General features: G+C 41.7%; 1 protein-coding gene across 4 annotated transcripts in view; it reads right to left on the minus strand.

Annotated features, from left to right (window-relative positions):
- Positions 1–16,126, minus strand: part of CUL1 (cullin 1) — a 93,003-nt gene that overhangs the window by 56,868 nt on the left and 20,009 nt on the right. For all 4 annotated transcript variants that reach the window (XM_038559272.1, XM_038559271.1, XM_038559269.1 and 1 more), the window contains one exon: positions 3–303. In XM_038559272.1, coding sequence (XP_038415200.1) covers positions 3–142 — 140 coding nt within the window. In that variant the 5' untranslated portion in view covers positions 143–303. The remainder of the gene's footprint in view (positions 1–2; positions 304–16,126) is intronic.

The raw sequence follows: 16,126 nt of genomic DNA on the forward strand, positions 1-16,126 counted from the left end.
ACGTGTAGAGTTCCATGTATCTGGATTTCGCCATACTTTGTCTGGTATATACTTGCTGGATTCCAGCTCTGAGGTCGTCCCATATCTGGTCGAGGCCGATCTGCTTCAGTCCATGAGGATTCTGACTCCGGTTCGAGGACATTGTGAGTAATATTCTGAAGTCGTCCAGTGTAGCAATCCTTATGCAAAGTACAGCTAATTCTCCATTAGATGAAAATATACAGTATCATTCCAAATTTATTCACAGCAGCTCAGAAAGGATGTCCTTTAAATGCAGAGAATGAAATCTCATTGCAGGCAGACCTGAAGAAGAAATAAAGTGAATTAATGAATTCTTTCTTGACATCCCAGGGTGGGTAAGAGGGTACCTGCCGCATAGATAGAAACATTCAGTCTACAGGCTTTAGTTGGCACCACACTCATCTACAGAACACTTCTCTTTCTCTGTGCATACAAAATCATATGATCTACGTACACAAATATGCTTAGAGATTTAGTTTGGAATCATACGAATTCATAAGAAAAGTGCTCACAAGAAAAGCTGTGTGGAACTCTGTAGAAGCACAACTAATACTGTTGCCTTTCTTTGCCTTCTGAAGGTATCAAAACCCAAAGGAAACTCCCAAAAAGAGAAGCACAAATACCTAAAAAGTAGGAAAACCCAGCCAGCACCAGCACCCCACCTGATAGTGTGGTCGGGATGGTAGTACCACCTGGTACTATTACCTCTTTAAAACTACACGCCTTCCTAACACTTAATTTTCCCCTAAGGGGAAAGAAATTATCACTTACATTCCCTAGACTCACACACAGTTCAGTTAATTCTATCTTAGATAAGCCAGGCACCTCATACCCATCGAGATGCTCTTTTAATTCCTAGCAGCAACTGAGAAAAACTTTCTACTCCTCCCATTTTTACCTTCTCCTCCCCATACCGTGTCCACTGGGCACCATCACAGTAACTTCAAGTAAATGGATTACTATGGGGCCAATTCAACCTTCTTTCTTCAAACCTCTACATGCCAGTGACTCACAGAATGAAGTTTATCACCAGCCCAGACAGCTCCTCTGAGGCCCAGACCCAGCTCTACACCCAAGTGTCCACTTCACATCTCCTCCGGCAGGTCTCTGGCTGAACTCAGGGACCATCCCCAGCTCTACCGCTCACCAGTGTTGCCCAGCTCCGTAAGGGGCAGCTCCATGTATCCACGTGTCAGAAACTTGGGAATAATTCTAATGCCTCATTCCTATTCTTTCGCATTCCAGTGCTACTCATTTTAACCTTTGGGGTCATGTCACATCCACTCACTACCTCCTCTTCCTCTCCCAGTGGATGACAACAACGACATCATCATCATCATCATCATCATCATCATCATCGTTGTTGCACACAGGGATGCCATTTGAGCAGTCTACACTCCCAGAGCGCCCCTCCCTTTGACTCACCCTCTCAAGGCTTCACACAGCAGTTGAGTCTAAAACTATAAATCTGATTAGGTGTCGGGGAGTCAAGCTGGTGTCTGAGGCAGGGAAATCCTGAACAAAGCACCCCCAGATCTTCTCTTTAGGAAAACTTGAAATAATTTACTAGAGTTGTTCTATACGAGATTAGCAATTTTAATACCACGGCCCACCACCAACACAGTTACCCACAAAAGCTGCAGCCCCTCTCACACCTGAGCAAGGGCTACAGCCCGGGCCCCCAGGAGCCAGCCCTGCCTGGGGCCCTGTGGGCTGCAGCTGCTCAAACCACTCACTCTCTACAAGATCTTTCTATCTCTTCATGTGCCTCTTACAAAACTCTCCCCTTTGGCCCCCGGGCACAGCCACGCAGGCTTTTCCCTCCTTTCCAGGCCATGCCAGTCCCCTTCTCACTCCTGAGAATCTCTGCATCTGTTGCATGGGCCAGTGAGCCCCTGTGCTCATTCTCTACCCATGTCCATTTGGGGCAGGCTTACCAGGAAGTCCCAGATGAGGCTTGCCCCCTTCATGGGACTTCTCCTTCTTAACTCTTATTCCTGGTAATTCCAAGCCTGGGTCTCCCTTCTCTGGTGAGAAGGATTCATGGCACAGAGACCATCTCTTTTGCTCACCACAGTATCCTGAAAATCTCACTCAGAGCCTGGTGCATATAGGTCAGTGTTTTGTATGAATAAATGAAATAATAAATTGAGGAATTCAAAAGCTGGATGTTTTTTACAGGATTTAGAAATAATGAAACATCACTATTATAAAGCATCTGAACTTACCCCCAAGTCCCTCTTTAGAATCTCCATTAAATTTGATCTTGTTTCTTCTAAACTTTTTCCTTCAAACACTAGATTTTAGGCTAAATGTTTTTAAATAAATTTATTTTTTATTGGTGTTCAATTTGTCAACATATAGAATAACACCCAGTGCTCATCCCATCAAGTTTTAGGCTAAAATTTATTTCTTGCTGTTTCATTTAGTAATGTGTATTATTCTGGTCACTGCAATGTATATGTATTTTAACATGGTGTTTAAACAGACTTCTAAGAGTTATAGAAATTCAGTGATCATTAATATTTTATTTAACAAATATTTAGTAGGAACTACCACATGCTAGGCACTATCATAGACACTATCTTATGTATTATTAATAGTCAATCAAAACAGACATAGCACTACTGTTGTGGAATAAAGCAACTTCTTAAAAGCTAACCCATTAACTTCTGGTATGTGACATACTTGTAAACTGAAAAATTTATGTACCAAAAATATTTGCTTAGAGCCGATGACAAGAGGACTAGAGGTAACCTTAAAGATAGTTCTGGTCCTTCTTTTTATAGATTAGAAAAAAACTTATTCAGAGAAGTAATCAAACCTAACCAGAATTAAAATGCTGGAAAGTGGCAGGACCACAAGCAGACAGACCTCTGGATTCTCAAAAGCCAGTATTTCCTAATATTCTAGTCTGAATTTTAGGTTCTTTCATTTGTAAGGTGTCAATAAATAAGGAAACTCATTTCAGGATTTGCAAATCAATCAACATGATACACACATCAATGAGAAAAGATAAAAACCAAGTTATCATTTCAATAGATGCAGAAAAAGCATTTGACAAAGTACAACATACATTCATAATAAAAAAAAAAAACCTCAACAAAGTAGGTCTGGAGGAAACATACCTCAATATGAAAAAGACCATCTATGAGAAACCCACTGCTAACATCATCATCAGTGCGGGAAAAACTAAGAGGCTTTCCCCTTTGGTCAGGAACAAGACAAAGATGCCCACCTTTTATTCAACATAGTACTGGAAGTCCTAGTCACAATATCAGACAAGAAAAAGAAAAAAAGACTCAAATCGGAAAGGTAGAAGTAAAACTCTTACTATTTGCAGATGACGTGATACTATATGTAGAAAATCCTAAAAACTCCACCACTAGAACTGATAAATGAATTCAGTAAATTCAGCAAATCAATATGTAGGAATCTATTGCATGTCTATATGCTAATAATGAAGGAGCAGAAAGAGAAATTAAGAAAACAATCCCATTTACAACTGCACCAAAAATATTACAAATACTTAGGAACAGATTTAACCAAAGAGGTGAAAGATCTGGACTCTGAACACCATAAAACACTGATGAAAGAAACTGATGATGACACAAATGGAAAGACATCTCAGGCTCATGGATTGAAAGAACAAATATTGTTAAAATATCTATTCTACCCAAGCTATCTACAGATTTAAAGTACTCTCTATCAGAATACCAATGCATTTTTCACAAAACCTAAACAATCCTAAAATTTGTATGGAACCACAAAAGACCCCAAACAGCCAAAATAGTCGTGAAAAAGAAAAACAAAACTAGAGGTATCACAATTTCAGAGTTCGAGTTATATTACAAAGTTATACACAGTGATCAAAATAGCATTTTGTACTGGCACAAAAACAGATCAGTAGACAAGAATCGAAAACCCAGAAATAAACCCACAATTATATGGTCAATTAATCTTTGACAAAAGAGGCGAGGATATGCAATGGGAAAAAGTTTCTTCAACAAATGATGTTGGGAAAACAGGACAGCTACATGCAAAAAAGTGAAACTAGACAGCTGTCTTACAGCATACACAAAAATAAACTCAAAATGGATGAAAGACCTAAATATGAGAGCTAAAACCATAAAAATCCTAGAAGAGAGCACAAGCAGTCATTTCTCTGACCTCAGCCATCACAACACCTTTCCCTTGTCTCCTGAGACAAGGGAAATAAAAGCAAAAATAAATGATTGGAACATAAAAACAAAAAGCTTCCTCCACATGCAAAGAAAACAATCAACAAAATTGAAGGGCAATCTATTGAATGGAAGAAGATATTTGCAAATGGCATATCCAATAAAGGATTAGTATCCAAAATATATGAAGAATTGATACAACTCAACACCAACCCCCCCCAATAATCCAATTAAAAAATGGGGCAGAAGACATGAAGAAATATTTCCTCAAAGAAGACATCCAGGTGGCAAACAGATGTATGGAAAGATGTTCAACGTCATTCATCATTAGAGAAATACAAATCAAAACTACAGTGAGATATTATCTCACACCTATCGGAATGGCTAAAATCAAAAACAGAAGAAACAACAGGTGTTGGCAAGGATGTAGAGAAAAAGGAACCCTGTTGGTGGGAATGCAAACTAGTACAGCCACTCTGGAAAACAGTATTGAGGGTCCTCAAAAAATAAAAAAAAAAAGAACTACTCTATAATCCAGTAATGGCACTACCGAATATTTACCCAAAAATGCAAAAATCCTAATTGAAAGGGATGCATGCACTCTTCTGATTAATGCAGCCTTATTTACAATAGCCAAATTATGAAGCAGTTCAACTGTCCAACAACTGAATGGATAAAGTAGATGTGAAATATATATGCATAATGTAATATTACTCAGCCATAAAAAAGAATAAAGTCTTACCATTTGCAACAACATGGATGGAGCTAGAGTGCATGACTCTAAGCAAAATACCCCAGAGAGAGACAAATACCATATGATATCATTCATAAGTGGAATTTAAGAAACAAAACAAGCAAAGGAGAGAGAGGCAAATCAAGAAACAGACTTAACTACAGAGAACAAAATGATAGTAACCAGAGGGGAGATGGGTGGGATAGGTGATGGGATTTTACAATGTACACTTATCATTATGAGCAGTGACTAAAGTATAGAATTGTTGAATCACTATATTTACACCTGAAGCTAACCTAACACTATATCTTAACAATATTGGATTAAATTTTAAAGTTTAAAATAAAGAAGGTTTAAAAAACAAAACAAAACAAAACAAAAAACCCCAAAAGCAAAAAACAAAACAAAAAGAAACAGAACAAAACCCAGGGAAAGACTAAAAGAGCCAAAAGAAAAACCCAGATTCACAGTCACCAGTTTTCTATTTATTAATCTTAGAAACCCAAACGGCTCTAATTAAAACAGCCAATAGATTGAAAGAGCTAATAAATCATTCCTAGCTGCATCAATATTAAGTCCATTACAATATTTTAAAATTTAAGGAAGCCAACTTTTTAAAAATGTCTGAGATTTTTTAAACTAAGAAAACCACTAAACAGCACAAAGGATAAAGTCAGGATACCACTTATCCTCTGGCAAAGTTAAAACACACTAAATAAAACGGTCAGTGTAATTTTTCTCTAGAACACCTCTACTCTTCTAGCTCAGCATCCGAATGTTCTTTATATGCTCTTTCTTCCAAATGTTCTTTATATGCTCTTCCTCTACTACATTTGGTTCCAATGAGTCTTACTCTACACCAAGACTTGCTGATACTCTGTAAGATCAAATATACAACCTTTTCATGCTAAAATGTCAAGTTTTACTTGTCATACATGCTTTATGTCTAATTCTACACATGTAATTTTGTGCCAAAGCACACTTCAGTTTATATGCAGAATATGCTGGAAAATAAGCAAAATATTCTATTTCAAACTACTGATTCCAGTTTTCTAATTGTCCCCACCGAGTGCCCAAAATTCATACATGGTTGATCTGAGGTTCTCAAAAATTCACGTCTTCATCTATTTAACTCAGAAGTTTGTTTATTTTTGAGAGAGAGAGAGAATTTGCACATGTGTGCAGCGGAGAAACAGAGGGCAAAGCAGAGAGAGAATCTAAGCAGGCTCCACACCCAGCATGGAGCCCAGACACGGGGTTCCATCCCACAACTCTGAGATCAGGACTGGAGCCAAAAATCAAGAGTCGGATGCTTAACCACACTGAACCACCCAGGCGCCCTGTATTTAACCCAGAAGTTTAAGGAGGTTATTTTTACCTTGTATTTTCAATATCCCCTAGGGAGCCTCCCGCCTACGTACTTAAACACTTATTACTAATATTACAGCAAAGAAATCCGAAACTAAGTCTAAAAGGAAACAAGTGAGCATATCAGAAAAACGTTTTAAAGGTCAGAGGACATGCTGACAGCAAACAGCTGACCTGCTGGTATCTGGGTGACCTCTCTGGAGCAGATGGGGGGACAGAGTTTGGGTGGGAGATGCTTCTTAGGAATGAGGCATCTGTGTGATGGGGGAAACAGGAGCAGGCAGGGGAGTGAGCTGTGACAAAGCCCCTACAGAACTGGCACCCACCCAACAGGGAGCACTGCAATAAGCACTGTCAGAGTGTTACACGCAAGGGCACAGGGCCTGGCTGGCCCTCCTGCTGCCATTGGGCTCAGACGCTGCAAGAGGGCCAGACCTGGCAGCTCTCTGTAAGATTGCTTGGAGTGATAACATACAACACAGATTATCAGAAAAGATAGGCTTATCTGTCAATGTTGCAACTTTAGAAATATACCACTTTACAAAGTATGAAGCATCTGTCTCATGACCAGGCCATCAAAACCGTGGATAGCCTTAAGCAGACTTCACAAAAAATCAGTTGTGAATGGTTTTTAGGTAAGGGGTAAAATATTTCCCCAATAAATCATATCATGTAGCCAAAAAACTCTGGAGGCCCAAAAAGCCAATGGCTATCAAAAACAATGGACAAAACTAAACAAAATACATACTTAGGAAATTATGTAGTTTTCAAAAGTACTCTGGTACAGTAGACCTTTGACACGACAAGGTGTACCATCTGTGGTCACTGACACCCAGGAGTTAACACTCAAGTTTTCAGACACAGATTCTGCAGGTTTGTACAGGAAACCAGGGCACAAAATGCCACCAATCACGGGCAGAAACCAACAGCAATGCCGGCTGGACCTAGTGAAGCCTCAACAATCACACCATGTGCACACATATAATTCTACTTCACTTTCATCTCTGCCTCGGAAAATAAAGATAGTGGAATGGAACACGAGGTAAACAGGTCACATAGGAACAGGGAGGTTGTATATTTAAGGACTTCTCTCAGAGACTGTGTTGTTCCAAAGGGTTATGAAAAGTTAAAAGAATCCATAATAAACAAGCTTTCTAAAAAAACAAAAAAACAAGCCTTCTAACAGTTCAAACTGTGAACTAACCAAACAGCCTATTTCTCAAGAGTAACGGTGCACAAGACTCCTTCACTGACTAAATAAACGACCTCCAAGAATCTTGAAAAATACATCTTCTTTGATATTAGTAATTCAGAGTCTCATTAGTAATAAAAGGGCTTCTAAGAAAAATGAGCACTTACAACAGCCTTCCACTGAACACTCATCAGAGCATCAACTGAATAGAAAGGTTATGGGAAATGCTAGCTTTAGTGAAGTATTTTAAATCATTTTGTTTACTACAAGACTTCAGAGGCCTTACTAAGTGGATATACCTTATGAATCGCCATCACAGTAACAATTTAAAGCCTTTCCCACTCAGGCTGACTTGGCCACAAGAGTATTTTTTTCCCCGAACCTATCTCAGGACAGAGTTTTAAAAAAACAAAACTAAACAAAAAACCCACAAAACTATGTTTTCAAGGAACAACAGAGCTTTTCTTTTTCTTTTTTTAATAAGATAATTCTGCACCAATCCCTACTTATTCCTAACATTCTTGGATCAACCAGTTTTACAATTTTTTCTTTAATAATGAAATATACCTCACACTTCACTTGATAAAATAACACATCCTTGTTTTTGTGAGCTAAAATGCTATTGTTCAAACTAGTCCCCTGTTAAAGGGCTTCTAGGTGCTTATTTCTTAACAGTTATAAGTGATACTGCAACAAGCAGCCTTCTGAGAACTTCTCTCCTGCTGACTTGAGTGTGCACAATAAATGCCTATAGGTGTCTGCCTGATAAATGGACTATGGAACCATCTACCAGGTGAGAACACACAGGAGAGGAGGCACAGATTGTGGGAGATAGTTTACTTTTGGACACAGTGGATCTAAGGAGCTTGTGAGTCATCCTAGGAAGCTGGGTTGTGGAGAGATCATCTCTGACAGGCACCACCAGGATCTTTGGGAACCAGTCAGAGAAATTATACAGAGAGATGGGCTCAAACTGATTCCTGAGAACATTGGCAAACTGACTAGAAGACGGGGAACCAGAGTCTGTATCTGCAAAGTTACAGCCCCAACGAGAGGACCCCTATCCTGGAGGCCACAGAAAAGAGGGCCATGGTCGGCGGGGCCTCATCATGGTCATAGAAAAAGCTCTGCTCTTTACTTCTTGTGTGACCTTGGGTAAATCACTTGACGTATCTCACGGGGGTCAGGAATAATGAGGCAACATAGTGAATCAATGCTAGCTCTTATTTTCATCATCACGACGATAATCTGAAATGCAGCTTCTGGCTTTAGTTTTAAGTCACTAGTGACACCTCAGTAAGGAAAGTCTCACTGTGGTTTTAAGGATAGAAATCAAACGGGAATGGACTGGGAGGTACAGAAATGCAGACTTTTTTGGCCACAAAGGAGTGAAGAACGCTGGAAGGGGGTTGTGAGGTCTGAGAAAGAGAGAGAGAGCCAGGGTCAGGAGGGCAGAAGGCTGTGGTTGGCAGCGGGAGGTCGGATCACTGACCAGGGAAATAGCGCGGTCTGAGCAGGAAGGCCTAGGCTGCGGGGCCAGGCCTGAGGAGGACAGAACAGAATGGCGTTCGAGGAAGTGTCAGTCAAGGCACAGGGAGCAACGTCCACATGGGTGGGGAATCACCTGAGGTGGTGGGTGCTGAGGAACTGAGCTGGCGCCTGGCTCTCCGATGAGCTTCTGGCGTCCGCGGTGAGCAGGTGCCCACCACGGGGAGGAGAACTGGCCGCGCACGCCCCCGGAGAGTCAGTCTGACTGCAGCTCTAAACCTCACAGGGCTTGTGGAATGTGGGAGAATATAAACGGCCACAGCTTGGCTTCCAGGAGGCTTACCATCTGAGGATGAGCGGGACGTTTAAGGAATGGAGACAGGCTACAGAGGAGCTTCGTATTCCCAGGGCAGGACTCCAGGGAGCTTGGTGAAGAAGTAAGGTGGGGGAGGAGGTGAGGGGAGAGGGTAAGGTTTTGGCAGAGAAGGCAGGCAATGCAGCTCCAGGAGTGCTTGGTCAGAGACGGAAAGATGGCCTGAGGGCTTGCTACTGGGATGTGACCGTGACTGGGAGACACAAAGGGGACCGAAGCCTCTAGTTGTAGGAAGGAGGATGGCCTCCCCTTTGTAAGACTCGGCCACGGCCTTCCAACTGGCCTATGGGGCCAAGCATTTTTTTTTTTTTACTACACATCTAACAGTTTGTATTCTCCTAATGTATTATTCCCCTTCGCAATTCCTCACCGTAGAACACACAGGAATATAAATTCTTAAGACCTTTAAGGAACATAACTACCTCTCCACACAAGAGGAGAAACCCGCATGTTTTAAAGTAACAAGAGGGGCAGCCCAGGTGGCTCAGCGGTTTAGCGCCGCCTTTGGCCCAGGGCGTGATCTTCGAGACCCAGGATCAAGTCCCAAGTCGAGCCCCCTGCATGAAGCCTGCTTCTCCCTCGGCCTGTGTCTCTGCCTCTCTCTCTCCCTCTGTGGCTCATGAACAAATAGATAAAAACAAAAATAAATAAATAAAGCAACAAGAGAATCATAGCCCCTCCTCAGTTTCACCTCAACGACTCCAAAAGTCCAGATACCACTTTTGCATACGAGTAAAGTCCTGTTTACTGTCAGACCAAACACATCCAGCAGATGCTGCTGTAGAAGCCAACGCTGAGTGCTAAAGCAAGATAAATCAGTTGTACCAGGAACACAAGAAGCAAAGTTTTTTTTTTTTTTTAAAAAAAAGATTACCTACAGTGCTTCATTTAGGCTGATGGCTTCTGAAAATCTAAAAAGATAAAAGCACCATTGACTTAAAAAGTTAGTTTCTTCTAAAAATAAAGGCTCTATTAAAGCTAGTGAAAACACAATTAAAATTCACTGTTAAAAAACAAAACAAGCTCTTCCTGTAAGTGATCTGAGGTGATCCACTATCCTCATGACCCAGAAAACCCCACAAAATCATGCAAATCAAGTGATTAAAATCTTCGTGTTCACTTTGAGAAACTTGCCCAGAAAGAAAAAAAAAAAAGAAACTTGCCCAGGCCGTCATACACACATCGGAAGAGCCGCCACGTCTCTGAAGGATGTTACCTTTCAGCTGCGATGTGCACCATTCTGTCGAGAGATGGTGGAGCCGGGTAGGTGAGCCAGGCCGGACTGGGGGCCCAACACGGCTGGCAGCCCAGACAGTGGATTTTTTTCTGCACATGCTTAAAAACAGAGAGCTGTGGGACTGAAGGATTTAGATGTAGATCCTCTGTCACTGGGCACATCCAGGTGAATGAGATCCCAGTGTGGTTGGATTAACCCCCTCGGGAGCATTCCCTGCCACTGGGAGACAATTTTGACTGAAACAGAGGGGACTGTTCCTAGACCAGAAGAGGGCACTGCGCAGAACCAGAAAGGTTTCCCAAAGGAAACTGAAGAAATAAAAAAAAACAAGACTCAATTTAGCTTTCCTAGGTGGGTAACATTTTAAATCTGATTACATCCGAAATGATCCTATATTGGGTCTTACCCAATATAGGAATTACTTATTTTCTGACACTTGGTTAAAAGAATGAACAACCCCTGGGCTCTGATTTGCAGGGTGGCACAGAAGACAACGAACTGGCCACCAATGATTTACACCTAGGGTAACTCTTGCGAATGCACAGCAACACATATGCATTCACTGTATGGTTTATGTGAGCAACAGCCAAAACCAAACCTGGAAACGACCTACATGTCCACTAATGGGAGAGGTCACAGATAAACTGTAGGAGGCTCAGTCCCACGACAGATTACACACACCTTGAGTCAACTGCATCTACATACCTCAGCATGGATCAATTTGAGAAAGACACTTGTGTGGAAAAGGTGACAGAAAATACATCTGGGTATGATCATGTTTTATATATAATATTGATTTTTTTTTTAAAGAGTACTTCTATGGGAGGAGAGAAGGCACGTTATCTGGCTAAGGCATGGGCCACCATAGTGCTTCTGTTTAAAAACAACAACAAATACCATACTTGTTAGAGATATGTTCTCTCCTGCATGAAATGGTATGATGGCTGGGGTTTACTCTAAAATACTGCAGGAAAAAAGATGAGTGACAGATATGTACATTGTAGTTCCTATTTGGATAATAGGACTACTATTACTATGGAATAATAAAAAGCTAACAGCAATCTAAACAAACCTACACAATACACAAAACAAAAATAGAAAAGCAAGAGGCTGGGAGGGAAGGGCAATTCAAGATCGTACAGGGACTTTCAAAGACTGGGAAGCAGCACATGGGGAGCTTCCAGGTGGAGTGGGGCGCAATACTGGAAACAGTGTATTCAGGAAGGTAGGATGTGGGTTCACAGGTGCTCACTGCAGGAGTATGTAGCTCACTGCAGCGCATGCCTGGACACGCCGCTGTGGTGTTCTATGGAGAGCTCTGTGATGTTCTATGGAGAGCCAGCCTATACATGATACATAAGAAAACGATACATAACACAATTCGGCGGGTTAAAGGGTACTCAGTGCCATTCAGAACTGAGATCACAAAGTTGCTAAGCTGAGAAATTCTTAAATTTTTCTTTTTAGAAATTCTTAACTTCCACTGAAGTTTCAGATGTAGACAGTACCTGGACCAGAGGCTGAATCAGCCCACCCGCCTGAAGGGTACAGCCGAGGTACAAGTGCCCTGCAAGAAGACTACAGCTCCTGGCTGTGAACTCTGCAGGCCATTCTGTTGGAGACTGAAACAATACACGTCTACACTTTCACTCTAATGATTCCAGGAGGCCGCCCCAAGCAGGATGGTGTGGCGCATCTACTCTGCCCACACAACCCTCTGCACACCCACAGCTCCACCCAGCTCCCCGTCCTCCTTTCCTTCCCCGAATCATAATGTCCCCAAAACGGAAGGCCTCCCTCTCTGCCTTTCTTCCCATCTCAGTTAACAAGAGCTTCAGGTGCCCAACTCAAAGCCCTGTGGTAATGAAAGCACCGCCTGCCTCCCTAATAGCCTGTGCTCCCACCTTCTCCATCATGGACACTCCGCCCTCCTCTCCAGGCCCTCTGTGGACACTTGACATTAGGGCCCCTGCTGGGCCTCCTCACTGCCCTCCCTACATTCAACCCAACCAGCCCCCTCTGTATTTTGTGGCTCTGACTCCTCTCCTCACCCTGTTGTGAAATCCATTCCATCAACGCCCCCCTGGTAGCTCCCGAATCTGCACAGCTCTCTGTACCCATCGTAACTCCAGTCCAAGAGCTATCATCCCACCTGGGTCACAGACACGACTCTCTTCACTGGCCTTGTTGCCACCAGTCCTGCCCGCTCCGATGCACCCTTCACACTGCTGCCAGGGTTACTTTTTTTTTTTTTTCCCCTGGGTTACTTTCTAAAACAAACACAGGGCAGCCCAGGTGGCTCAGCGGTTTAGCGCTTTAGCGCCGTCTTCGGCCCAGGGTGTGATCCTGGAGACCCGGGATCGAGTCCCACGTCAGGCTCCCTGCATGGAGCCTGCTTCTCCCTCTGCCTGCGTCTCTGCCTCCCTCTCTCTTGTGTGTCTCTCAGGAGTAAATAAGTAAAAAATCTTAAAAACAACATCATCAACAACAACAACATACAGCCATTCATTCTGTTAAGTGAATTTAACTCCAGTGACCTTGGTGTACACCCTACCACACCCATGAGCACCCCAGTGTGGCTATAAACTGTGTAAGGGAAGGACCTGATATTTACTGCAGCCTATGATGCTAGACTCTCTGCCAACAGGAGCTCTAATACTCTCATTTAATCCTTACAGTAACTATATTCTCTGCATGGTACCATCTCTTACAGATGAGTAAAGTTAAGCTCAAAGATATTAAGTAATCTGTCCAAAGTCACTGCAAATAAGTAGCAAGGACTCGGACCCAAGTGTTCAGAGTCCAAAGCCACGTTCTTCCCATCACCCTATCCCACACTGCTTCTTTAGAGAGGTGGAGATTTCTTACTCCACTTCCTTAAGCATGCTACCAAGAGCTTACAACCTTGGCTTCCAAAGGAACCACGCAAAACAACGAGCCACAACTTCATGATGTGAAAATGTCCAAGGCCAAATGACTGCAAACTAAAAGTCCAAGGAAGAGCTAGGAAATTCATGAAATGGTCATTTATTTACACATGCACCTTGTAATCTATTTAAAACCATGTTATTTGAATATTCATTAATTAGTGAATGTTAATTATTTAAAATTTTAACTTTTTTTTTTTAAAGATTTTATTTATTTATAAGAGACACAGAAAGAGGCAGAGACACAAGCAGAAGGAAAAGCAAGCTCCATGCAGGGAGCCCAATGTGGGACTCAGTCCCAGAACCCTAGGTTCACACCCCGAGCTGAAGGCAGATGCCCAACCACTGAGCCACCCAGGCATCTCATAATTTTAACCTTTTTAATCAAGAAGAAATCTTGGGGTGCCTAGGTGGTTTAGTCTGTTAAGTCTCTGATACTTATTTGGCTCAGGTCCTGATCTCAGGATCCTAAGATTGAGTCCCATGTCTGGGCTCCTTGCTGGGCATGGAACTTGCTTAAGATTCTCTCCCTCTGTACCCCCCAACCTTTAAAAAAAAAAAAAAAAAAAAGTAATCTTAAAGATGCTAGAACAGGGGCTAATATCTTATAAATCCAAGCCAGCAATTTGCACATTCAAGAATCAGGATTCTACTTGTACACTGACCAGAAAGGACACTTACCATCTTAGATAAGTCTACATGACTTTATTACTGAATTTAAAGGCTTGCAAACTTTATACTTACTTATAAAACATATTATTCCATTTCTACATAGAACTAAAGGAACAATCGCAATTAAGTTCAAACAATTACAGTTGACAAGAAGCATAAAAAATTTCAATTAGTACCTTAATAGATGGCTTTTAGAGACATTACCTGAATTGTCTACTCATTTAAAGTCTTTCAAAGCCTTTCAATCCAGTTATAAAGAGAAGCAACAGAAATACATGGCCACATGGAAAGTAGGTTCTGCTAGTTCTCAACCAATTCAAAACCAAATTCCCAAGACCTGAATGTATCTTAGGTGCTTAAATTGCCTTGTTTATGTCTTTACTCAAAGCTAGTCATTAAACATTCAGGGCATTACCAGACCAGGTTCTGTTAACATAAACTTACCAAATGACCCATCAAGTCTAGTGCTAGGTATCCACCCAAAAAACAAGATAACATATGTCCACCCAAAGATCCATGTACAAATAGCACAGTTTTATATTAGCCTCAAAGTGGAATAACCCAAATGTCCAGTAATAGGTGAATGGCTACGCAAAATGTTGTACGGTACCAAAGAACACAATTTGGCAATAAAAACTGAAGTACCGATATGTGCTATAGTACAGCATGGGTGACCATCAATAACATCATGTTAAGTGAAAACCAGATGCAAAAGACCACATATTATGTGATTCCCTTTGTTACATGAAATGTCCAGAACAAGCAAACTTAGGGACAGGCAGTAGAGTGGTGTTTGCCTGGGGTTGGGGATGGAGAATAACTGCAAATAGGTACATGGGATCTTTCCTAGGTGATGGAAAGGTTCTAAAACTGATCATGCGGTGGCTGCACAACTCAGTAGCTTTTGTTAAAAATCACTGAATTATGCATTTAAAACAAGTGAACTTTATGGTATGTGAATTATACGTCAATAAAACTATTAAGAAAAGACAGCAAACTAGCTATAAATTTTTATGGGTCAAATTTAGTTCATTCACAAAAAAGGAATGTATCTCTCTCTACACGATGACTAGGTTCTGCACACATTCTGCACAGGTAAGGCCCTTAGCACAAACAACAGTCAACAGTATTACTGAGTGTCCCACCGGGAAGAGAACTTTTAGAACTGCTGTTTAAGATGTTACCAAAAAAAAAAAAAAAAAAAAAAAATTGTTACCAACAGAGGTGTTTACCATATTCCCCTGCAACATATATAAACAAGTGAAAATGTAATTTAAAAGGCTTAGCTTGGGCAGCCCGGTGGCTCAGTGGTTTAGCGCCGCCTTCAGCCCAGGGTGTGATCCTGGAGACCCCAGATCGGGTCCCACGTCAGGCTCCCTGCATGGAGCCTGCTTCTCCCTCTGCCTGAATCTCTGCCTCTCTCTCTCTCTCTCTCTTATGAATAAATAAATAAAATCTTTTTTTTTTTAAATAAAAGGCTTAGCTTAAAAAAAAAAAGGCTTAGCTTAGCTGATGGTGCTAGAGAACATGTCCCATGGCATGATTTACTACATTAAAGGCATCGACAAATAAATAAATAAATAAATAAATAAATAAATAAATAAATAAATAAATAAATAAAATAAAATAAAGACATAGACAAAAACTGCAATATGAGCTCAACGGGTCTGAAAGAAATCATTCCTGGCTGCAATGATCAAGAAGACTTCACAAGATGTGGGCTTTGAACTTTTTCTCAGGGACGAACAGGTTCTGAACAGCAGGAGAGGCACGGGGAGGGTGTTTCACAAGGGACAAAAGGCATGGGGCTGGGTGAGGGGTCTGTGGAGGCAGAGGGCGGGTGTGCAGGTGCAGGAAGCCAGGCCTCCTTTCTGAGGGGGCAGCGGGGCAGTGCAGTTTCCGAAGAGGGAAGTGACACGTCTGATGGGACTCTG

This window comes from Canis lupus, chromosome 16, assembly GCF_011100685.1.
Source record: "Canis lupus familiaris isolate Mischka breed German Shepherd chromosome 16, alternate assembly UU_Cfam_GSD_1.0, whole genome shotgun sequence".
NCBI lineage: Eukaryota > Metazoa > Chordata > Mammalia > Carnivora > Canidae > Canis > Canis lupus.